The sequence below is a fragment of the Leptodactylus fuscus genome, chromosome 8, assembly GCF_031893055.1.
Source record: "Leptodactylus fuscus isolate aLepFus1 chromosome 8, aLepFus1.hap2, whole genome shotgun sequence".
NCBI classification, from domain to species: Eukaryota; Metazoa; Chordata; class Amphibia; order Anura; family Leptodactylidae; genus Leptodactylus; species Leptodactylus fuscus.
In genome coordinates this window covers 77747383-77772028 of record NC_134272.1, presented here as the reverse complement: position 1 = coordinate 77772028, position 24646 = coordinate 77747383, and the positions used below count along the sequence as shown (strand labels likewise).

The following is a 24646-nucleotide window of genomic DNA, read 5'->3' as shown; positions in this document are numbered from 1 at the left end:
CAGGAGTCGCAGCCAAATCCGCCAGGTAGCCGTAGATTATTCCAATGGTGATAAGCGGCATTCAGATACACAGGGCGCCACTTATCTCCTAGGAAGCCCAATCCAGTCAGCTATTTGTTTCCCTTACTCTATATGACCAGGTTCATCCCTGACAGACAGCTGAAGTGCCTCATACATGTCTGTCACCACTTGCCAGGAACAAACATGGCGGACAGGGAGGTCGGGCCCGGATCTAGTGGACGTCACGACGACGTGTAGTGAGAAGGAGAAGGCGGCGAGAAATCAAGAAGGAGTCAGCTGACCGGCGTGTCGGGGCCCGTACACAATAAAACGAAGACGCCATTTTATTTTTTTCCTTCAGGACGGGCCGAGGTGGGTGAGATATGTTGGTCGGGCGATGGTGAGGGGGGTTAGTAAGGGGTGAGGGAGGCTGAGAGCCGAGGGGCGGGATTTCCGTCAGATTTCTGTCAGATTCATGTCGTGTCTATAGATTTTCTGTGTTTCCTGTAGATTTGATCGCTACCTCATGGTGACAAGAGTCTACACCAGAGTAACCCCCCTCCTCCTTCTTCCACTTGGTCAAAACCAGCTGTGCCCGCTGCTGGGGAGTGGATTGTGGACTGTACCACTCTTCTCTGCAGAAGGGGGTGGGGTAATTTGCAATGTCATTGTTAAGGCCATGATCAAGTAAATACAGAAGAACTTCCTTTCTGTCAAGTCTTAGATTGTGGGTGACAACACCATGGCGGCCTTTGTACAGCCCTGATGAGGTGGTCACACAGCTTTGCTACAGTATGGAAGATCTATGCATCAATATGTACAATTTGTTTCCACTCAGGAGCATAGAAAAGTTGTGTAGCAATCCCTATGCTGTTGATAGTGTTGCTTATCCCCTCCTTGGTGGATTGGTTATCACCCAGCTTTCCTATAAACAGCATCTGGGAAAGCTGGGTGGCAGCCAATATGGCTGCCTTTATACAACCTTGCAGGGTGTTGCCCTAGTTTTCAGCAGTTTATGTAACTCTGAAGCCTCGGTAGCTGAGGTGGCGGCCATGTTGCTTGTCAGTCTTCAAAGAAAGTTTTTGACAACTTGATGGGAGACGTCGGTACGAGGACTTGTCTGTAGACCAGGGAATGTCGTGCCTAGGGTGCCTGCTCACGTTGTGGCGGCTGCTTGGCATAATACGGTCATGCGGCGACATTTTGGCAGCTTCAACATAAGTACCAGCCCCTGGTTATAGGTGGACGTTGGTTTTGACTATTTGGGAGTTACGACTATTGTTGCGTTCACCACATTATACTCCTAACCTTACAAATGCTGCAGAATTTGTGCACCGCTGGTTTTGGGATAGTGTGCATATTGGAGAAAACCTCATCATCACTCGTAGTATTTCTAATATCTGATGCTGCACTCTATCGCCAGCGCTCCTGTTGCTGTGAATAATACCGCCATCCGCCACCGGTCCTGCTCAGGTTGAATGTAGAGCGGGAGAAATGCAATCTTCACTTTGTGGGACAAGCCCTGTAAATAAAGTCCAGATTTTTTATTTTATTTTTTAAGGCAAAACTGCCCAGCTCTATGCTCTTCCCCTTCGGCACATCATGCTGCACATTACTGGTGCTAGATCCTGGAAATGCTACCAATGAAATAACTGCTCACCCTGCAAAAAAGACCCCAATACAATAAGGGTCTATATACGCATGGTGCAAAAAAGTTGTAGAAAAACTTGACACGTGATATCACCAACTGAATAATGTTTGGGTTTTTTTTTTTTCATATTACATGGTGAACACTAATGTAGACAAATGTTCACAAAAAATCTGAATTTCTTTCACTTTCTGCCCTGTACATGACTTGAATTCTGCATTTTCTAGCAGTTTTGCCCGCTGTAGGATCAATCCCTGTTTTTCATTTCTCCCTGAGCTGGTTGGTGGAGCCCTGACTACTGTATACCATACACAGTGGGGAAGAATCTGCACCCTATAGGGCATTAGAGACCTAATGACCGACCTCTGTGTGTCGTTTTTTTTTTTTTTTTTTAAACTCTGCTCCTCAGTTCTTATAGGTAAAAATTTGAAATTGTTGTTCGCCTTGAGACGGAGACAGATTCAACAGAGATTTTGCATAACATAATTTTTTTTTCAGTGTTTCTTGTGTGCACAGATACTTAGAGAATTTGCACGGAAATGTGTACACGTCCAGTGTCTATGGTAGATGTACTGATTGTTTCCACAGGGCCAAAACCCCCTATGCTTGCACAATGACCAAACTCGTGTTTGTGTGTGAAATAACACTGTTATGTGTATGGGCATTCTGTTTGGACCATTAAGTTGGCACAAGGGTTAAGATGCCATTGTAGGGTACATGTCCGCAATGCTGCTGTCTGTATAGTCCAAGAATACTCTACATATTGAGAAACCCTTGTACATGTCATCCAGGCTGCATTGACCTTGCTGCTCACCAAATTGTGGTGCAAAAAAGGAAATGTCACAGGACCCGAGAGAAAAAAGTGGTGCAACAGATGTAAAGAAGTCTCCAGAGATCTGAGAATACCGGTACTTTCCAAACTCTGATCAAGAAGTGAAAAGTTACTGGTTCTAGAAGGTCCATGCCATGGTCCAGCAGGCCAAGCAAGATCCTGTACACGACTTCCAGGGACATTCATCGTGATGCGAAGAAAAACCCACAAACCACTTCTGCATAAATAATGTCTGATGTTGCCACGCTCAGTGAGACAGCGCTGGAGCTAGAAGGATGTGTAGTAAATTGTAAATTGTCCAGGAAAAGTCAGGAAAATAAGTCAACAGGGCAATGTTAAATTAAGCATGGTGAATGTGTTCTGTGGTTGCTACATAACCCCCATAGAAGTGGATGGAATAGTATAATTGCATCAGACATTCTCTGAATCAGACTGCATGCAATGCCTAAGTACTGTGGCCCTTTCACAGCTGATCAGTTGGGGTCCTGGGTTCCAGACTCCACTGATCTTGTATAGATTACCAATCCGGTGGAGAGGTCATTGATTAAAAGGATTGGGGAACATGTTTAGTAGGAGGATAGATCATCAATGTTGGAGGGGTCAACCCTGGCATTCCCACCAACCAGCAACACTCGGGTAAATACTTTCATGTGATGTCATTTTCATTGGTCACATGGTATCTCTGCAGCTCAGGGGCCTGCACGTTCTTCAAATGGGTTTCATAACTGTTCTGCAAGCAGTGGCCCACTATTCTTGAGAAGTTGTGGAAGATGAAGAAAAATCCTACTCAGTACCTGCTGCTCCAGTGTCTTCTCAGCACAGTCCGGTTCTGCAGCTCTGTTTTCTTCCAGTCCAAGTGACCACTGAGGCCAATCGGCAGCCTCAGCGAAGGACATGTGATGTCACTACCTGTGATGTCCATGGCCAGCAAAGGACACGTAATGTCCATGGCTCCCTTCCTTAGGCCACTGATTAACCTAAGCCGTCACGTGACCACTGAGGCCAATTAATGGAAAGGAACACAGGACGTCACAGCTGGCAGGCTCAGACTGTGCAGAGAGGTCACCAGGGACAGGTAAGTATGGTGTGCGGGGGCTATTTATTTTTCCTGGACAATCTTTTAGGCCCGGTTCATATCTGCATTTGGGGATTTCGTTCCTCTTTCTGCATGAAAAATGCAGAGGGAAAAGCGCTGCAAACAGAACTTTTCTTTCTGCATTTTTTTGCACGGAGACCACACAGACTCAATCATAGTCTATGGGGTACATGGTTTCCAAAGATAACCGCTTATTTATGTGGATTTAGTTTCCATTCGGGAGTCCCCGAGCAGACTGGTCAAACAGATGTGAACCTAGCCTAAGAGGTCATATACCCCCATATTAAAGGGATTTTCCAGGCTGTTACTCTTGATTACCTACGGTAAGCCTCTGTACGGTTTGGAGTATGTTCTAGCTGCACATCCCTTTAATACTTTCTGCAGTGTTCCTTTGTCCCACTTGCTTGACTTATCAGGGACCTCTGCTAGCAAAGCGGGCTTGTCCAGTGTTGCTGACCCTTCTCAATACATGATCTGTGTAAACAAAGCCATGTAGATGATGCGTTTTTTGTTTTTTGCACGCATATGTAACACGCATCACTGAGCGGTTTTTGCAGTATTTATGTCCCTGCGGCCGCCTTGGTCCTCAGTTACATTAACCCCCATATAGTACAGCCCCATACGAGGGGGCCGTGGCCGGCTTCTATCATGTTAGGGCCAGTGATGTTTTCAAGCTTCAGTATAACTAAAACACTTGTGTAGACTCTTCCTGAGGGAGGAGAATGAGCAGTCTGTTCTTCTGGTGTGAGAGATCAAATGTCCAGAGGCAGAGAGAGCGCCTGTCCCTGAGTACAGGAAGCCCTGCGCCTGCTCCAACTGGGAAGCTGTTTATATTTAACTCACCGCCCCATTCCTGACAATCCTGACACCCTGCTCCAACAAGACACTCAGGAAGACATCTGCTCCGGGACTTTACACTGGTAATTTCCAAAACCTTCTGGGATCTATGGGGGACTTAGAGCAGGGATCCAAGGGCAGGGGCCAGAACTTTGACTGGAGCTGTCTGGTTTTTTTTTGCATTGGAATTATCTGAATGTGAGTTATTAGTTGTGTTTTTGTAATATTTTTTTAAAAGTAACTTAGCTGGTATTCTGATGTAACAGGAAACTCAGCTTTAGGGCTCGGTAACAGGAACGCCTGTGTCTTCTGCGCCTTGTTTTTACAGAAGTGCTAACATGATGCAAGTGTAAAGTTCATATATGGCCTCGGCTATGCAGCAACACCTTGTAAGACGCTCTGCAGGATCAGGATGTTTTGTAGTGTTTGCAGATGTTATCGTAAAAGCAACGTAATGTATTCCAAGGGCCCAGGCAATAAATGTGCCCACTTCTGTCTATAAGGAAGCACTAATAAGAAGGTAGCAGTCCTGCAGCCTTTGTTTTAGGGTGTTACTGAATGGTATAGAGGTTCCTGTGTGCTCCGTCTGTTTGTTTTGATGTGTCATTTATGGTTAGTCTGCCATCTTGGTTGACAGCTGCCAGGACGGCTTAATAGGCGGTGATGTAATCCTGTTCACAAAAAGTTGGCTACACATTGGAGACTGACCTCCTGTGTCCATGAAAGAGCGCGCTCTGCTGGTCAGACTGGAGAACAGGTAACAATTAGCCATAGTGAAATGATTAGAGGGGCATTCTGGGGACTCTTGTCTTACTTACCGCCCATGGGGCTCTTTGTGTTGGACATCAGGTTTTGGAGATGGTTCTGAAATTTGTGTGAGCAAGCGCCTGACACCCTCCTTGCTGTGGTGTTACAGTACTATGGGGGAGGTGGCTGGCAGACTTGATCATTGTAATTGTAAAGCCAGCTCCCATATTTATACATCTTATCATTGGAGAGGAAGGAGCCAGGTATGTGTTAACTGACCTGGAAGCCCAAAGTTCACCCCGAGCTAGCAGTAACTAGAGTCCCCCAAAAAAACCTTTAAGGGCTCATTCACACGGGGCAAGAGGGCGTGGACTTTGGTTCTGAATCCATGTCATAATACGCCCTCTCACAATAGGTCTATGTAGACCGCTAGCTTACTTTTTTTCTGTGAGCGGCATGTTCCCGCTCACTGAAAAAAGAAGCGAGCTACCCTTTCTTCAGGCGGACTCCGCGGCTGATTCAGCGCTGGCGTCCACCTCACGGCAGCACCCTCCGGACCGGGGAAAGCCGCGACAGTCGTGGCAGGCGCATTTTGGTCCTATTGTGATGCAGCTTACTGCATCACAATCTAGACCAAAATGTGCCATACCGCCCCACATGTGAACTAGCCCTCCCATTTCATTACGGCCACTTGTCCCGTGTACGCTAGTCTGTCCACCAGTCTAGAACTCGCTTACCTGATGTTCAGGTGGGCAGCAAGTGAATAGTTAGCATGACTATTGCTAGAATGTTGTGGGGACTTGGCGTCTATATGGTCATACAAATGAAATTCCATACTGTGAATGGGGGAAAAATGGGTGTACCGCCCCATGGAGCCCATAAGGACCCTGGGGAAGTTTTTCTGGCAAATATACTAAAGTGGTGTGAATTCTGGCAAACACAACACCGATGGTGCCTATTTATGTGGCTCCTGGGTAACGTGCATACACGTTTGTGACTATCTCCCAGATAGTGTGTGTGTGTCCCACTACAGTGTATGGAGCTGTACGCATCCTGGTCCATAGTGTATGGTCCTGGTATGTGACTCCACCGATCTGTAATTAATGACTCCCTCCCCCCCCCCCCCCCCCAAAAAAAAAAAAAAAGTATCAATATCTAAATCCCAGAAACCCCCTTAAAGACCTTAAACAGTGACATTATGTTGCTTGCCACAATCTAAAAATCATGCGGTATATGACCCTTTAGTGTACATAAATAATACCGCAATCAGCTAATGGTGTATTGGAGATTCTCTACTATTGTCCCTGTGTATACTAGATGATACATCATACCTATAGGATAACCAGGCGGTATCTCTGTATTAATCTGTGTAAAGTGTTGTGGCCTATGCTAACACGAAATAGCAGGAACTAAGTTAACAATTCACTTTATACCTGGACTTTGGTAGTCCTGGTGTGTGAACTGATCTAATCTGCATGACCGTGATGAGACCACATGATATCTGTCCTGACTCTTAGGTGGACCCTGCAGATCTGTGAGCAGGACCTACAAGGGCTGATGTAACGTGTTCTGTAAGAGCAACCTGAGACCAACACGGCTGTCTCAGTATCTGTTTGGCTCCTGGTGTCCTAGATAAAATGGCCTAGGTCAGCTAAGATTAGACCCTCAGCGGGTGGCGTGTGCGCTTCAGGTATATATTTTTAAGCGTATTACTATTTTATGAGGTGAACGATGTATTGGTAGAATAACGCAGGGCAGCGGCAGACAAGGCTAGGGCTACTTTGTCTGGGACACAGGTCATTGGCCAGGCAAGGAATGGCGGGTCAGTGGTTAGTGTTTGAGTCCTGGGATCCAATCTGTCATACGACAACGTCTTTGTTCTCCCTGTGTTTACATGGGTTTCCTCCCACACCTTAAAGACCTACTGATGGGGAATTTAGACTGAGTCCTGTTCTTGTTGCAAAACTTGTGATGACCTTCTGTAACGACGATATGTTGGTGCTATAGAAGTGAAAAATGCATGTGTCATGTAATGAGTTACTGTAAAACGTGGTTTATAAACTGCATATGCCAAATTGGAGATTGGACCGCTATGATCCCTGGTGGTCAAGAATGTTAGGTGGAACCTCAAGGTTGCATTTTGGGAGGAAATCCACACGAACATGGGGATAACATACAAACTCCTTGCAGATGTTGTTCCTGGTGGGATTTGAACCCAGGACTCCAGTGCTGCAGTGCTAACCACTGAGCCATCACGTTGCCCCTGACATCATTCTTGTGGGTCCCTTGCTCTGTGCACAATCCTACCAACTCCTCAGCAGTCAGAATGGAGAATTTTTATACTTTAACCATCTATGTATTTCTTAGGTGACCTATTATGTGATGACCCCTATGTAACACTGCTTCACCCCCATAGTAGCAGCCTCTTTGTCTACCGTCTTAGTGGTAGTATCCAGTAAGATCAGCCATCTTGAAGTTGTTGTGCTGACTTGTGTTTATCCTACAGCTCGTGATGGGGCACGATGTACAATCTGCTCTGCTCCTCCTCTTGCTTTATAACCTGCAGTTAGGACACAATGTATAATCTGCTCTATAACCTCCTGTAGATTGTACATAGTGTCCTACCCGCTCACCTCCTGCTTTATAACCTGCTGCGCAGACTGTACGGCATTTTTCATGTGCCCGGTTCCCATTAAATCACATCTTCCACTATAATGCTGTGTGTGCACCCTACAGCTCTGCTACATCTGTCATTGTAGACCGATTGATTGACGTCTTCCAGTTGGTTACTCTGCAGATTGTCAGTAGGAAATTGTCTTGAAGACTTATCATGAAATATTTGTCTTTTAGGCACAAAAATGGAACCCAAGCCATCAAGATTGCCCCGGCAGATAACCGTTCAGCCTTCCCCATCTTCTCCCATAAGTGCTCGAATGCTGAGAACCGGCAGACTAGGCAGCCATAGTGAAACCTATCGCTTGAGAGACAGTTCACTGAGACATGATTCTGACTTTCAGGTAAATCTGCAGAAACCTTCATGTTTTAGTAATTGAAATGACTGTAAATCCTGATCCCCTGGACAAGGATCACATAGCTGTAATTTATTAAAGAATCCGCACTTGTTCCTAATATTGTGAATTCCTGGAAGCCTTGCTTTGGTGGGTTTGACAAGTGACAGTGCATGGCGGTATATGGTGTTGCTCATCCACTATTTATGCTGCTGCTCTTGTTGCAGTTGTCTGAGCTCTCAATAAAGCGAATGATCTCCTGACAGGGTCCCGGATGACAGGACAAAGGGTTTACTAGGAAGCGCTGTAGTGTTTCAGACAAGCCTAGTTTTAAGGGTGGTGGATTATCCAGAGGCCACTTGTGGGCTGAACATCTGAGTTCATTGGTTCTCCTCTACACCGTGTTCACGGTATAAATTGAGATGAAATGTTTACTTTACTGTAAATTTGCAGCATGACCATTTTGACTTTTTTGGGTTTTGGAGATTTCGGTCAATATTCTTGCAGTTTCCCTTATACATCACATATGGATGAAACAGGTTTGGAGTGCCATGACAATGTGGAGGTCAAGTGGGCGCACATCCCCTTTTAACTACATGGGCCTCCTTGGGATGCTTAGGTAGCTAAATATAATAGAGAAGGATCTATCGGTCAGGCATCTGCTAGTGATGCTTTGCGAAGATCTGCTGAATCGAGGAATTGGGAAACAAGGATGGGTAAGTGCTCTGTTTATATAGTATAACTTGAGTTTAGGGGATGTTATGGCTACTTGTCGGGGAGCATGGTGATAGTAAAGTGTGTGTGTACTATTTGGTAGATGTGTGGGGGGAACTCTTTGGTATAGGGAGAGACCTGTTGATCATTCAGGCCACTGAGATCCTTAGGGGGCATTCACACGGCGTAAAGTGGCGCTGATTTTTCCACGATAACTCGCGGCAGAATTAGCCCTGATTAAAAAGCCTTCCATTGACTTCAGTGGGTTTTGTTTTCCGTGCGGAACACATTGAAGTCAATGGGAGGCTTTTTATCAACGTTGATTCTTCTGTTGCAAGTTAATGTGGAAGAATGGGTGCCACTTTACTCTGTGTCAATGCCCCCTAAGACAGATTTCTGAGCTGATCACTTACAGTGCAGCCTTGTCATATGGGACCCTGTCTAGATTTAAAGGGGTTGTCCAGGGGTAGTCTGACCCTGGGTCATGTGATCAGAACCAGCACCCAAGTTTGTCTGTCTCCTCTCCTGTGTTCAGATATAGTTGGCTACCTGTGTTATTTTGGCGCTTTACCAAGGAGAATTTTTTTTTTTTTTTTTTTTTTTTTTTTTTATGAATTTCTGTTTGCTGTGAACACATTATTGTGGTTCTGGGTGCTGGTTCTGATCACATGCCCTTGGTTCCGAACCAGCCCAGAATTTCCAGTGGGAGTAAGTGTAAAAAAAAAAAAATTGGTTTGTATGTCCATCCTCCACTAAATAGCTGGTGTTTGTAGCTGAGGGGCTGCAACGTGCTGAGTTAGAAGCAGACAGCTCCACTGTGTAGTGGCAGTCATGGATTACTGCAGCTCGGTATCAGTCACTTGAATAGGAACTGAGCTGCAGTAATCCCTGACTGTCAATACATAGTAGATGGAGCTGTCTGCTTCTAGTTCAGCCCTGCAGCGGTGGGGTCTGACACCCAGCACCCCAACCAAACTGATGGTCTATCCTAAGCATTACTTTTTGCCCTGCATACCACTCTTAATGTGATAAACATGTAGCCCTTACATTCCATCTTCTTCCGCCATGCTCTTGTCCAAGCACAGTGCTATCTGGAAGTAAAACTTTAGTCTTAGGCTTAGTTCACACGGGGACATGGACGCTGATTTTGACAGCGGATTTCGCGGCCAAATCAGCGTCCATACAATGTATCCCTATGTGAACTGATCGCTTTTTTTTTTTTCTGCTAGCGAGCTAGCAGAAAAAGAAGCGACATGACCTATCTTTCGGGCGGAAGCCGCTCGCGATGAGCCGCGGCTTCCGCCCAGCCGCAGCGTCCTCCATGTCGGCTCATTCATTTGAGCCGACAGCGGAGGTGAATGCCGCGACCACGATGGTCGCGGCGGGAGCAGTTCACATAGTGTGGACATTGTATGGACGCTGATTTGGCCGCAAAATCTGCTGTCAAAATCAGCGTCCATGTCCCCGTGTGAACTAGCCCTTAGTTTTTTGTTTTTGTTTAACTCTGCATCTAGATTAGTTTTTCCATTCCCACTAACTTTTCTAGTAGTTTCTAGTCCTTTTGTTGACTTGTTGTGCCCTGAGGCCAGAATACACACAGGATTGGTTTCTCTTATTGTGTTCTTGGAAAAACAGGTCAGGTAATTGAAAACTGTGACTTTGCACCCGGTACAATATTACAGCCCTGAGCTTTATGGCCCTCCACAGGCTCCAAAGGATGAATTGGTCTCTCCATCAGTGTGGAACGTTTAAAAGCAATGGCTGTACTGAAAGATACCAATTCATGTCATGTAGGCAGTGTCAGGAACGGCCGCCATGTGACCGGCAAGGTAAGGCTTCTTCAAACATCTTTATTGTGTTTTCTGATCATCTTGATTACTTTTACTTAGAAAGATCTCTACCTTATGTTTCTTGAAGAAAATTCTGATAGCTTGTATAACTTTTTTGTCTTTGCTCCCCCCTCCTTCACTTCACTCTAATATCAGTTTTGCCATCTCGTAAAGTGGTGACGTATTGCAAGGATATTTTGTCACTTTATGATCTGAACGCTGGACCCACCTATATTGAGGAAGGGTCCAGAGTTGCCCCCCATAACTCCTTCACCAATCTCCATTCTCTGCTGGTTTTGATTCATCACAAAGGTAACGTCAGACTTCTTGTTTTCGGGAATGGTGGTAGCCCCAGTGCTTGAACCCCCACCACTTATAAAGTGAGGGCCTATCCTAGCAATATGCCAGCACCTAGAGTATACCCTTTTGCATCAGTTATTTTTCTTCACGTGGGTATAAAGAAGCCGGGACCAAATACATATAGCACGTATGGTGGCACGTACAGGGAGACAGCATATTTTACCAATACATTGTCGTCTTTTGGTCCTGTGCGGCATAAGCAGACTTTCATGTAGATGTCACAAGCACAAGTAAACATGGGCGACCAAAGTCAAACTGAACTGGAATAATCTACACTTAATGTACCCATATACACACAACATACATCCTGTAAGGGCAAAGTATTGTGTATGTAATCCTTGTTATCTCTCTCCGGTAATCATCGGGATGTCGCATGTCTTGTGTAGTTAGTTATTTTATGGGCTGTCGATAGGTCTACAGTTTTTTTTAACTTTCTATACACACAGCCCCAATACTAACCTTTAAAGGGCCTCTGTTTCCTAATGTAGGTAAGGGGGGAGACCAGTGCAAACATGCCTGGTGCGGTGGTGAGTAGTGTCATTGAGGAGACCACTATATATCCCCCCCTCCCGCCCACCAGCATAGGAAAGTCTTGGGAGTGTTGAGTACAGAAAGCTTAAAGACCCACACATTAAGGGGCCTTCTCCTGGGCACATGAATGCTGCATAAGGTGCATCAAAACATGAATTTATTGGTATGTTTACATTGCTCTGGCCTATGTAGTGCGGTCAGGGGTCAGTACTGTTGACTATTTTTTTTTTTTTTTTTTTTTTTTTTTTTTTTTAAGCCGTGTGGCCATTCAGGAAACTGCACATGCAGGCCGCTGGCACCCACAATATAGATATGTTATATCACACGTAGGAATAGTCTTAAGAAAGGCTATTCTTCTTCTACCTTTAGATGTCTTCGCTGCACCGCTGTTCAGTAGAAAGCCCGGTTTTACGTCTGGATGCAAAAGAGTTCTCTTGATGCACTGGGGGCGGTCCTCAGCGCTCAAACAGCACTGGGGGTGTCCCCAATGGTGCGAGAGAAATCTGCAGCGCCGCCTCAATCTTCTTCCGGAGCTGGATTCAAACGTCTACACATGCGCAGTCTGCTTTGCCATCGGGCCCTGGGCAGAGCTGACTGCGCATGTCCACAGGCCACAAGAAAATGGCTGTTTTTCTTGTGGCCACGTTCATGCGCAGTCGGCTCTGCCCGGGGCCTAGAAGATTGAAACCCAAGACGGAAGAAGACACAGGGGAGGCCGTTCCAGAAGAAGATGGAGGTGGCGCTGGAGAGTTCTTGCGGCATTGGGGACGCCCCCAGTGCTGTGAGAGAACTCATTTGCATTCTGAAGAAAACCCGGATTTCTACGGAGCGGAGAAGACCTCTAAAGGTAGGAGAATAGCCTTTCTTAAGACTATTCCTACGTGTGATCGAGAAAAAATTTGATTTTAATGATGGGATCCCTTTAAGCTTCTGTATTACATCCATACTACCTGGACCCTCCGGTGGGTCAACTGAACGTAACCAGATCTCGTAAACAGATGAGACTTGTTTGTAAACTTGCCTCCTATCTCTTACATTGGACTTCACAGCTGGTTACAGTGCACTTCACTTCGCCCTAAGGTGACTTTGCATTTATTCTCTTTATAACGTGTATTTTCTGAAGGTCTGAATAGTTGCATAATAAGCTTCTAAGCTGCGTGTAGGTACAGGAGCCGATCGTCATGCTTCTCATTCCTCTGACAGAAGAACATTTATTTTTGTCAGTTCTGCGAACGACCAAAATAGCGCTCTATGAATAGTCTTATAGATCAGTTTGGTTTTTTTTGCCCTCCCAACCTGCCAGATGTTGTCACCTTCACCATCCTGGTCTTGCTTTCCAGCAGTTTTTTAATTTTTTTATAAATACGCACATTTCATTAGTAAGTCTTGTGATTCTTGTTATCCAGGACTCCAGCCCGTTGAGGACTTCAAGCAGAGACTGGTCTTTTCGAGAGAGGGATAGCCTTGAGCATTCCTGGAAGACGCCTTCTCCTACGTACCAGCGCTGCTCAGGAACATATGACCTACCTATATCCGGTAGTTATTTGGCAAACAGGAGCAGAATTGTAAGTGCCTTTGGCTTTTCTTTCCAAAAATTTGATGTAATTACAAAATGTGCACTACAAATGACAGCACATAAGATGTAGCTGTAGACGCTGCTTTAAAGGGATGGGCAACCTCTTTAAGTAGTGCAGTGAATCATAAGCACAAGGTCCCTTTAGATAATCTAGTCTAGCACGCCTGTCACCTGAAGATTTCCTTCAAGCATAACTGAGACGTCACCACCCCTGCTTTGTAGGTCAGGGAACCATTTACAGTTCATTGATGGTGTTCTTACACAGGAAGATGTTACCTCGTCTGGTCTTCTCATACATGCAGTGTCCTCCTGATAACCAGCCATGATGTCCTTATTGTGGTGAGGTTATCTTCTCATACATGTAGTGTCCTCCTGATAACATAGCTGCAATAAGGAAATCATGGCCATGTATTCATGCACCCTTCACTGCAATTACAAGTACTCCTAAGGTGTTCCCTGTGCTTTTGCAATGTTTGCTTCTGAGCTGTCCTTGCAGCGATGGCTTTAGCATCCAGTCAGGTGACTACTAGAACAGAGGGAAGAGTCTTAATTTGAGTCTACGACACTGCACATGTAGTGGACTGCCTCCAGGGTACTTGTGATCGCTGCTCTATGGTCATTGATATAATTTCTTGGTAATGCAAACTACAAGACTTTGTCATGATCCTTCTGTATTGCTGATGGCAATGTGGAAAATTGCAAGTTCAATGTAGGTCAGCTGAAACGCGTCAGGACCTACATATATTTTGTGTGTGTTTAAATGTGTGGGTTCCAGCTTGTTTATCACTAGCTCTTCTCCCAATGCCCGGGAATAGCCCTATCTGAGCCTAGCAATGTCACTCCCCTCCCTAGCCATTAGCTGTATGTGTTTGTGAGACTACTGTGGTGTGATTGTCGGTGAACTGGAGTCTTTGTATCAAGTTGCAACTTAGTGGCAATCTAAACATCATCAATACGCAGCTACAGTGAAACATAGGGTTGTACTGACTATTATTGGTGTGGATATGTACAGAGCACCTAATTATTAAGAGTGGGTCTCCCCTTCTCACATATAGGGGAGACACTCGTTGGTGATTGTTACAGGGGCTTGAGGTGAGGGTTGGGCAGACTCGATATGACCACACTCAATATAAGGAATGTTTAACTTTGTTTATTGATACATTGACACTTTTAACTATTACTAATAAAACTTATATTTTAGTGTGCACCAAATCCCCCCAAAAAACCTTTTTGTGAAGGTAGTTATTGGCTTATTTCAGCTGCATTAGATAGTAAACTGGTATTGGCTGTCGTCTACATGAGACTTATTTGTTGGGTTGGGATTGTTCCTGTACGTAGTAGAATCGTGTATTTGGCCATTTTGTGGTCAGCTCAGGTTCACAACGTGCGTGCGTGTGTCTAGACACTGTATTTTTATGACTACATCTGATGTCATAGCATGTGATTTGCAGTAGACTTGCTTGGACTGGTGTAGAGGCCACAAAAACATCTGCTTTAAGGTGTGATTTGAGATTTCTAATGTCACATTTTTTTTTTTTTTTTTTTTTTTTTTTTTCCCCTCATTCAGTCCACAGCAGCCTCATCCTCTCAGCAGTCTTGGTATGATCCCTTAGAGAGGTCTACGAGCACTTACTCAGGATTGCATAGTCAGCAGCAAGACTGGGACTCTAAGAGACCAAAGCTGTCTTATTCTGGACGTACCCCTCTATCTGGTGTAAGGAGCACCACCTCAAGCTACACTTCCAGTCCAGGTATTGCATCTCTACAAACGTACTGCCTCTAAGGGAGCAGGTCTTCCATATTGAAGGCTTATCCTTAGGATATGTCATTAATATGTGACGAATGGAGGTTAGATTCGCATGAATGCAGCAGTTCAGCTGGGCGAAGAGTATGTAGTGTTTGGGTGAGTGCTTGGTTTTGCAGCTCAGCTCTGTTCATTGAATGGGACTGAGCGGTTTCTCCACTTCATAACTGATTAAATGTCGACACAGGGAAAAGACTGCAGCACTCGAGTGCCTCTATACAGCTGATCACTGAGGGTACCAGATCTTTTACCCCCATTGGCCACATACTAGTGACCTTTCCTAAGGAGCAGCAATCAAGAAGTCTTGGAAAATGCCTTTAAATTAAAGTACTGTATAGGGCTAGAGAAACATGGCTGCTTTCTTCCAGGTACTACATGTCAGCAGGTTATTCTAGTAGCTCCGCCCGCTGGACTCCTAAGCTCAGGGTGCATAGAGATTTCACTGGATTAAAGAAAAGTTACACTAGCGCTATATATCCATCTGTTCAGCGCCTCCTGCTAACCTTTAGTATTGGCACATCTCCCAGGCATGGTCTGGCTCTTTAATGGCAATTTACAGAGTATTTTATGATATTACATTTGTAGAAAAGAAAATTGCTTGCTGTACATTTTTCTTTTTAATAGGCCTCCTCCTTTAATAGTTTGCTATAACTTTTCAGACACGTCAAGCAGGTATGGGCGTTTTCCAAGGACTTCTGTGAAGGTTAATGCGGATCTAGTAAGTGAGCGTGAGAGAGAAAGGAGGACAGACACCTCATCGCATGGACTCCTGGATTATGGACATAGAAGCAGTGATTCTACACCTTCATGTAAGCACAGTCTGCCATATACAAGCTTGTCTTATGGGGGGACACGTTTTATTCCACATTTGTGGTGTTCGTGCATAGTCATTCATGGTTTCTACAGAATTGTTATCCAGTTTAGTATATAAGCATTGAGAGTTTTTGGCTATATGTGGTCATACACCTGAGATGCCTGTAGTCTTACTGCTCTGTACTAAAGCCCCTTATACACATGTAAGTTCTGCCCAATCTTCTGTGGGGTGAGACGCTGTCAGATTCGTGGATTCAACTTATCTGCTTGAGGGCAAAAGGGTCAGGTATATCAAAATGCATCCGACAGCCAAACTTGTATCTCATCTGAAGCCGCCCTCCCCTTATACATGGTAGATGGCCATCAGTCCTGTATCAATGATCAAGTTTTGTTGGTGTACATCTTAAACAGGTTCTATGCACATCATATCTTTGCACCTATTTAACAAATGCAAAAAATACTGATGCATACAGATGGCCAGCCTTTTTTCCTGGGTCGAATTGACATCAGCTTTGTGTTTATCTGATTCTAACACTGGTGCATTTGCGTATCGCATTGGGGTCAAACTTCCTGCCCTCACTGTGCGGACCTGGACCAATGATGTAACAGATGCCTATGGTGCGGCCAGTCCAGGTCATGGCCTGTTTTGTTCATCTGAGACGGCCCTAGGCTAGGGTCTGTTTGTCCACTGTGGAGCCCATTGAGAATTTACAATTCTGGAATGATTCGTATAGATCAATATCCAAAGAGAAAATGAAATCAACATCTAAAGCCTGAAACTGATCTGCTTTTAGAATAACTTTTGATACAGATTTCACAATTCTCAGCAAGTTCTCAAATTGGGAGGGAGGAATACAGGTATTTACTGAAAAGGTCAAGTGAGGTTAGGCTTCCACAAGCTCCTTACACTCTCAGACAGAGTCCCATTGACTGAATAATATCTTCACCAAATTGTTGGACATAAAACACCAAATTTTGACCTACAAACTGCTTTTTTTTTTTTTTAATGTAGATCTTCAGGATCGAGTTTCTTCATATGCACAAGGCGCAAGACCAAAAGAGAATTCGCTAAGCACAGTTCGACTTAACACCACACCTATCAGCCGCCAGTTGCCTTCTCAGAGTTCCTCATTGCTCAGAGATTCCAGCAGGAGTTCAAGATTTATGACTTCTCGAGACCCGCACACCGTACAAAGAGACAGCTCCCTGGATTTCCGCCATACTACCACAAGGACTTCATCAGGACGAGTATCCCCTGCTCCAAGGTCCACAAGTGAGCAGAATACGGATACCGAAGGCAGACGTACCACCAGGCACTTGCTTTCTCGCCTTGCTTCTAGCATGTCTTCCACCTTCTTCCCTAGGCGATCTAGCCAGGATTCCCTAAGCGGAAGGTCTACAGAAGCAGAAGAAGCACATACAAGTTTACAGAACGCTTCTCAGCCAGTAGCTACAACACCTGCCAATACAGACACCCCAGAAACTAGGCCTTCAGAACAACCTCAGGGATTTGCCTTTCTTAGACGGCGACGTTGGGGCTTGTCATCCGTGTCTCCAAATCAGAGCTCCGATTCTGATGCTGAAAGTTACAGGTCAGAAGATTCGGAGACCAGGACTTCTGGGTCATGGCTGCCTTCTTCTTTAAGGAATCGGTGCACACCTCTGTTTTCCAGGAGAAGACGGGAAGGAAGAGAAGAACCGTTCAGAGCCTCATCTACCTCTGATTCTAGTAGGATGCACAATCTTTTCAGGAGGGCCTCACAAGATGATTCCACATTAGATGAAGCACACACTGTCCAAGGAGCAGGGGCAGCTGCTGAAAACCCGTCCCCGCTGTCATCGGACTCTCTGAGCGGCAGTGCCCAGGCTGCGTCCCTAGCAGAGTCCCTTTTCAGTCGGAGAAATTCAGGCATATCAGGCATGCTTCCTAACTCCTTTTTACATTTCTCAGTGCCAGCATCACTTGGGAGCTCCTTATCAGACAATGTCATGATAACCGTAGACATTGTTCCCTCAGGTAGGACAAGTGATGGACAAGAGAGTGAAAAGACTGAAAGCTCAAGGGATCCCGAGAAACTTAGGAAAATTCAAGAAAGGTAAGTGTTAGAAGAGGAATGGGTAACACCACTGTATCTGGCTGCACTACAGTAGAATAGTGAGAACAATGCTTAGGTTATGCAGATTTCTGTGAATTCTGTATTTGTATGGGTGGGTGGGCTCGCTATTAAATAGTGATCACAGGAATCCTAAGCATTTTCACTCCTGTCAGCAGGTGTACAGTTTTTAACATAAAATATTACAACACTAAGGGGAAAATTTAGCAAGGCTGCTGGCTTCCATGCACAGTCTTGATGATCCTTGTCCCGCTGTAGTACATGCTTTATGACTGGGTGGCGATAAAGATCAAGATAGGCTCATCGTGCAGGGTCTGTGTACCTCCATGTAGATTTGTGGCATCCTTTACTCAAGGAAACTTGCATAAATGCTAAACTTGATGTCACCCCCCCTCTTTGCACAGAAATTTGCACTTTTACTTGTAACAAAAATTGCAACTTTTTAATGGCTTGTGTGCCATTTATGACATACAGGCCATGATAAATAAGCCCATATATCCCTGAGCTGAGGATCTCCATCTCGTGCTACCCTCATATTGTGGGCTGTGTGTATATAGAGTAGCTGGGCAAGATGGCAGAGTGATAATGGCTTTCGTTGTTAGTGTTTCTACAAGTAGTGAAAACTAGCAATAACGTTATTGATTTTCTTCTCCTGTCTTTTTAGCCTTCTCCTGGAGGACTCTGAAGAGGAGGATGGTGACTTGTGTAGAATCTGCCAGACCGGAGTGACCACTCCAACCAATCCCTTTATCGAGCCATGTAAATGTTCTGGAAGTCTGCAGTATGTTCACCAGGACTGTATGAAGAAATGGCTTCATGCAAAGATCAATTCTGGTTAGTCCTCAGGGGAAAACATGTTCAACATTTCGGCTTGTTGTTGGTCTGTATGCATGCGGTACTATGGATCACATCCCGTGAGAATCGTAAAGTATCTCCCCATTAATGACGTTTATTCCCTGTAGAATAAGGGATAAATATTAGATGAGCGAACACTATTCAAAGCGGCTGTTTCGAATAGCACGCTCCCATAGAAATGAATGGACGTAGCCGGCACACGAGGTTAAGAGGCTGGCCGCCGGCAAAGTCTGCGTGCCAACAGCTTCCGTTGATTTCTATGGGAGCATGCTATTCGAAACAGCTGTTTCGAATAGTGTTCGCTCATCCCTAAATATCTTTTGCTAGGGATATGGTCATTGGCACCCCCAGCAGTCACAATAGTGGGGTCTTATGTAGATAGGCTTGGCTTTAACAAAATATTAACTTCAAGTTTCATGAAATGAACTTTTTTTTTAGCCCATATCTTCATACCAGTTCATAAACAGCCATTCCTATAGGGTAAGATACTTCCGCCCTATGGTTTGGCATGTCTTTACCAATAGATTAGCCCACCGTTGTTGGATCTTGCAGTTAATCTCCTGTGCGTTGCCTTTGGGTGATACTCAGTTTACTTGTAGTCATATAGATAAATCACGCTTATATAATGTCCTCTTTATGTAAATTTCAGGCTCTAGTCTTGAAACCATAACCACATGTGAGTTATGTAAAGAGAAGTTGGATTTGAACTTGGAGGATTTTGATATACAGGAACTTTACCGAGCCCATGCCAATGAGAGGGTGAGTATGGAGTGACTGTCTTTTGTTAAAGGTAACACAGACTTGTGAGATTATGGGAATGTGAAGTAAAGTGACGCTACTTTTCTACAGAACTTCCACAGCAGATTTTGCCACTAATGTGTTACATACAGATTTTTAGCGAACTTGCTGTAATTAACGCCCTGTCCATTGCAAAGGGTGAAAACCTGCAGCACGCTCATCATTTTTATATTTCCTGCATTTTGCTGTAAAAGCTGCGGCTTTGCAGTGCAGAATGCTGCTTTATACCTCACTACTGTGGGTTGCGCATTTGGGCACACACTTGCTAATACAGTTTGTTTTTGTCGCCTATTAGTTGGTTCACTTTGTTCCAGAATTTTTTGCAAAAGGAGAAAACTTGATGCAATTGTAACACCTTCTAGAGGCTGTCAAAAACTCTGTATATTGGACACTGATGACCAAGCCTGTGAATAGGTCAACCGTGTCTGATACCTGGACCCAGCCCTGATCAGCCAATCCAGCTGTGGAAACCTGTATATGGCCGGCAGCAGCTCTGGTCCTGTTCAAGTGAATTGGAGCAGAGCTGTTGTTCCCCCAACACCGCTAAAGTGTAATGGTGGTGCTGGGAAACCACAGCGCTGCTTCTGGCTGTATAATCTGATCCTGCTGACTGACCCCACAGATTAGATCTAGGTGACCTTTCCTGTAAATGGGATGTCCATATATAATTCAGAAGGTCTGACACAGCTCCTTTAGCTAGACCCCTTAACCATCTAAGGCAGGGGTGGGCAATTTTTACCATGGGGCCACATGAGAAATTTAAACTATTCTAGAGGGCCATATGTGCCGTGGCAAATTTAGCTCCACCCACTTCTACGCTGACTCTGCCCATTCTCAATCATTTTTCCACGTGCCGCCCACAAAGCATAATCCTCATGCAATCCGCGCACACTCCTCTGTGGCTCCGCCCACTGAGTCATAGCCTATCCTGGTGGTAGGCTGTGATGACATCATCACAGGTCCTTGAACAAACTTCCACTAGCTATGCGGGCCGGACAGAACACACCAGAGGGACGGATGTGGCCCGCGGGCCGTACATTGCCCAGGTCTGATCTAAGGCCTAAACCCTTTCTAGCTAGTAAAAAAAAGCCCAGAAATAAATTAAACATTATGTACCTGTTTTATGCCAGAATTGCAATGTAACCAGTATATTTTACCCCAGCATAGGGCATTTATTACCTATACAGAAGATCAACTATTCTGGGAAAGTGTAAATGAAGAATTAGAATTGGGCTTGTTGGGTAGTTTGCCTAGTCTGGTATAGCTGCAGACAATGATCAGGCCTTGGGCTGCTGCCTGCCTTGTGATTTAGTTATGGCCTGTATGTTTTGACCCACTACGCTTTATTCTTTGATGTTCAATCCCATCTTTGTCTTCCCTCCTGTAACCCTTGCACTTATTTGTTCTCCTTTCTATAGGCTGAATACGAGTTTATAAGCTCCGGTCTCTATCTCGTCGTCTTGCTGCATCTATGTGAACAGCGCTTTTCTGACATGTTGGGAGCTGCAAATGAAGCAAATACTCGGGTTAGAGTGAGTTCATGGACTACTTCACCCCTATCAATTCACTTGTCATGTTTGTTAGTAAGAGCTCACAAAACTTCAGTGATGGTTTAGGGCAGGGGTAGGGAACCTTGGCTCTCCAGGTGTTGCAAAACTACAACTCTCAGCATGCATTCTTGCTCTGCAGTTCTCGGAACTCCCATGGAAATGAATGGAGCATGCTGGGAGTTGTAGTTTCACAGCAGCTGGAGAGCCGAAGGTTCCCTACCCCTGGTTTAGGGATATGGGGCAACTTTGGTCACACGGCGCACAGATCAGTTGTCATTTTGATCACTTTGTGATATGACTTGACCATATCTACAGGACATGACTTGTGATGAAAAATTCTGCTTTTTTTTTTTTTTTTTTTTCATGCAGCAGTCATGTGACTCAGCATAGACCCTAATGCAAGCTGCATGTGACTTGTTTAGTTTTTCTTTTTGCTTTTCCTTTAACAACCAAATCTTACCTCTGAAATAGTTGCACAACATTGAGCTGTGCATTGGCCTATGTCCATAACCAAAGGCTAAACCCTGGGCTGCGTAACCTCATGGTGGACGCCCTATGGACCACTATAACCCGTCTTATAGTAGGGAGGTTAAAATGATCTCTGTTGGTGTGAAAGGGGGTATCTTGAAACCGAGCTCAAATCAGCTATGTCTGATCAGAACGGGTACAGTTTCCAGCAATGCCGTCTATCCGCTGACCGAGCGAATGCAGCAGTACCAAAACAGAAAAGTTCTGTAGCCCAGCATTGGTACTGCAGCATTTTGTTCAGGCAGAGCTGCAGCAGCTTCCTGGGTCACTGCATGGCGTACAGATGTTTATGGTGCTGACCCTCGTGGTGCCAGGAATTTTGAGTATCTGTATGGAGTAAGTTTTGGTCCGTGTTTACTGGAAGGTGTGAATAACATGTCAAGGCAGAATTGAATGGAGGGAGGTTTCAAAATGATGAGCAATACAAGGCCAGGAGTTGGAGTGTGAGGAACATGCATGGCAAACTACATCACTCTATGGCAATGCCCAAATCATTGCTAAGTGAAGGTTATTCCCCCATACAGTTTCTGTGCTCAAACTTGGCCGTCAGCTGCTGTCCAACTAAAATAGATGACACACAATATTGTATATTTGAGGCTTAACAGATTATGTACTTGTCTTTTCAGTTCATTAACCTTGCCAGGACCCTTCAAGCACACATGGAAGATCTTGAAAGTAAGTTGCTTGTGATGTGCTGGATATATGCCCCAGATACCTAGGACAAAGTGTGTGATAAAGGGCTAAGATAGCTGCTGTTCAAGAATTAGCGTTGTATAAAACTTAGTTTTGGAAAATCCCTTTAAGGTGAAGTTAAAACAGAGGTATTTGGGGTGTATTCTGTCCCCAAATCTGTTGCAAATTCCACCCAGATTCTGCAGGACTTTGAAAAAATAAATGTCTGTCTATCTTACCGCAGGTGCCACGGCTGAATCTGCCATGGAGTCCGTGGCTCGAGACTCCCTGCTGATCAGGCCCATTCATCGGCACCTAAATAGATGCCCTGCATTCACATACCATCGAGGCTAGCCAGCTGCCAGGAATTCATGGCGGCCAATGGGCCCTGCTGGATTTATCAGATCTTTAGCAAGGCTTCCCTTTACCAGTATCAATGGGTTAGCCGCCTTTTGAAGCTCTGGCCTCCATGAATCCTTTCCGTGAATTTTTAGACTCTTCACTTTTGGGGTTACTATAGTATTCCATCCAGCCAAGACCGCCATGTGCTTTGTACAAACCACGACTGGTTTATATGGCTCATAGTTTGAGTAAATCCAGCAGTTCTTGTATTTTATAACCAGCCCAACCTTACAAGTTTTTTGTCTTCATTTTTCAGCATCAGAAGATGATTCGGAGGATGAACGGGTGTAAAGAATAGCAAACCTATGCCGCCTTCAGAATTAGTCCATTCACTTGTGCTTCGTTGTTTCTGTTGAGAATTTGCCGTGCTTGGCATATTCAGTTGAATCATTCACTGTTTCGCCCTCCGTTCACTTGTTGCACTTATAAAAAATTTTCTAATACCGAATCCTAAAAAAAAAAGAAAAAAATCTTTTGAAGACCTAGTTTGGCCTCAGAACATTTAAATCATGTTTTTGCCTTTGCTTTTTTTTTTTTTTTGTTTGTATTCTGAAAGCTGTGACCGTCTGCTACAATTTGTCTTGTTTTGTTTCGTTTCCTTTTTATATGTGTGGTAACCTGAACTTCTACTCTGACCATCTTAATTCAGCATTGTCACCTGCACACAGTGGAGGGGGGGCGCTCTTCTGGCTGCACAACAGTTCACGATTTTGCCTAATCTGTTCATGAACGGCCTCGTGCAAGGCGTTGAGATGCTGAAACCTCAGTAATATTTGTAGGCCCTGCCAATATTCTGCCTACTAAACTGCCTCTGCTCTGTAAGTAATGAGGACTCTGCAAGGAGTCGCAACTGTGATGTGCGAATTGGGGGAGGGGATATAATATTGACACACTGTAAATGTGACTATTAAGGGATGAAGCCCCCCCCCCCACGCCTTATCTTGCAGGCTCTTGTTTTATACAATGTTTTGCCTCCAGTATTGACTGTTTAATATAAGAGGTTTTGTACAGCCGTTCTTTCTTTCTATCTCCATTATATTTTTATTTTTTTTTGTTTGTCCTGATTTGGTATGAGGCCGTTTAGTTTGAGGTTGTGACTTATTGACTTATTTCTATTTTTTTTCCTCCCTCAGATTCAGTATATAGCACATTTTACAAGAGAAAAAGAAAAACTTTGCAAAAAAAATAAATGCTAAAAATTTTAAACACTTGGTAATTGCTAAAAATTGTAGACCCCTGTATATTCACTTTAAATGCACATTGATGTTTTAGTTGTACGATAGAACAATAAAGACTATGTATGGTTCTTCAGGCTCTTATTTACTGGCTAACACATCATTACTTCCAGGCTAAGGGTGCATGCACACTACGTAACGCCGGGCGTGTATGAGAGCCGTACACGCCGGCATTACGGCAGACTGCCGAACACTTCCCATTCACTTCAATGGGAGCGCTCGTAACAGCGGCGTTTACGAGCGCTCCCATTGAAGTGAATGGGAAGTGTTCGGCAGCCCTGCTGTAACGCCGGCGTGTACGGCTCTCATACACGCCCGGCGTTACGTAGTGTGCATGCACCCTAAGGCCCCATGTACTGAGCTGCAACCAAAAGAAAAGCTGCAGAAATGCATTGCACTTTCAAAGTCCAGGGTTTTCCTCTATGGACGTTCTGCTCCTATTATACCTATACGGGGGTTTCCATAGGTATAATTGCTGTGAGGGGTTTTTGAAATCGTAGCGTTTCTGTTGGACTTCTTCTGCATTGTGTGGATGAGATTAGCCAGAATCCCATCCACTTTACAAAAAATTGGAGCCTTTTACATTACCTGCAACGTGAGACCCTGGCCTAAAGAGGATTTACAGGGCACTAATAAAAGGTGTTCTTAGACTAGGGCATCAATATCTGATCAGAAGAGGTCCAACATCTGGAACCCT

The 24646-nt window shown here is 44.7% G+C and overlaps 1 protein-coding gene across 5 annotated transcripts; it reads left to right on the top strand.

Moving 5' to 3' along the window:
- The first annotated feature begins 276 nt into the window (after positions 1–276).
- MARCHF7 (membrane associated ring-CH-type finger 7) lies at positions 277–24020 on the top strand. Of its 5 annotated transcripts, XM_075284481.1 has the most exons (12): positions 4366–4496; positions 8011–8177; positions 13009–13167; positions 14746–14929; positions 15642–15791; positions 16808–17713; positions 17813–17891; positions 18574–18743; positions 19414–19523; positions 20981–21094; positions 22267–22315; positions 22971–24020. In XM_075284481.1, the coding sequence occupies exons 2-12, from the start codon at positions 8019–8021 to the stop codon at positions 23003–23005; spliced, it is 2115 nt and encodes a 704-aa protein (XP_075140582.1). In that variant the 5' UTR covers positions 4366–4496; positions 8011–8018; the 3' UTR covers positions 23006–24020. The 5 variants fall into 5 exon arrangements, with proteins under 5 accessions (XP_075140579.1, XP_075140581.1, XP_075140582.1 ...); XM_075284478.1 differs by lacking the exon at positions 4366–4496 and adding an exon at positions 277–372 and having other exon boundaries at positions 16808–17891; XM_075284480.1 differs by having other exon boundaries at positions 4364–4496; positions 16808–17891; positions 20981–21088.
- The last annotated feature ends 626 nt before the right edge of the window (positions 24021–24646 follow it).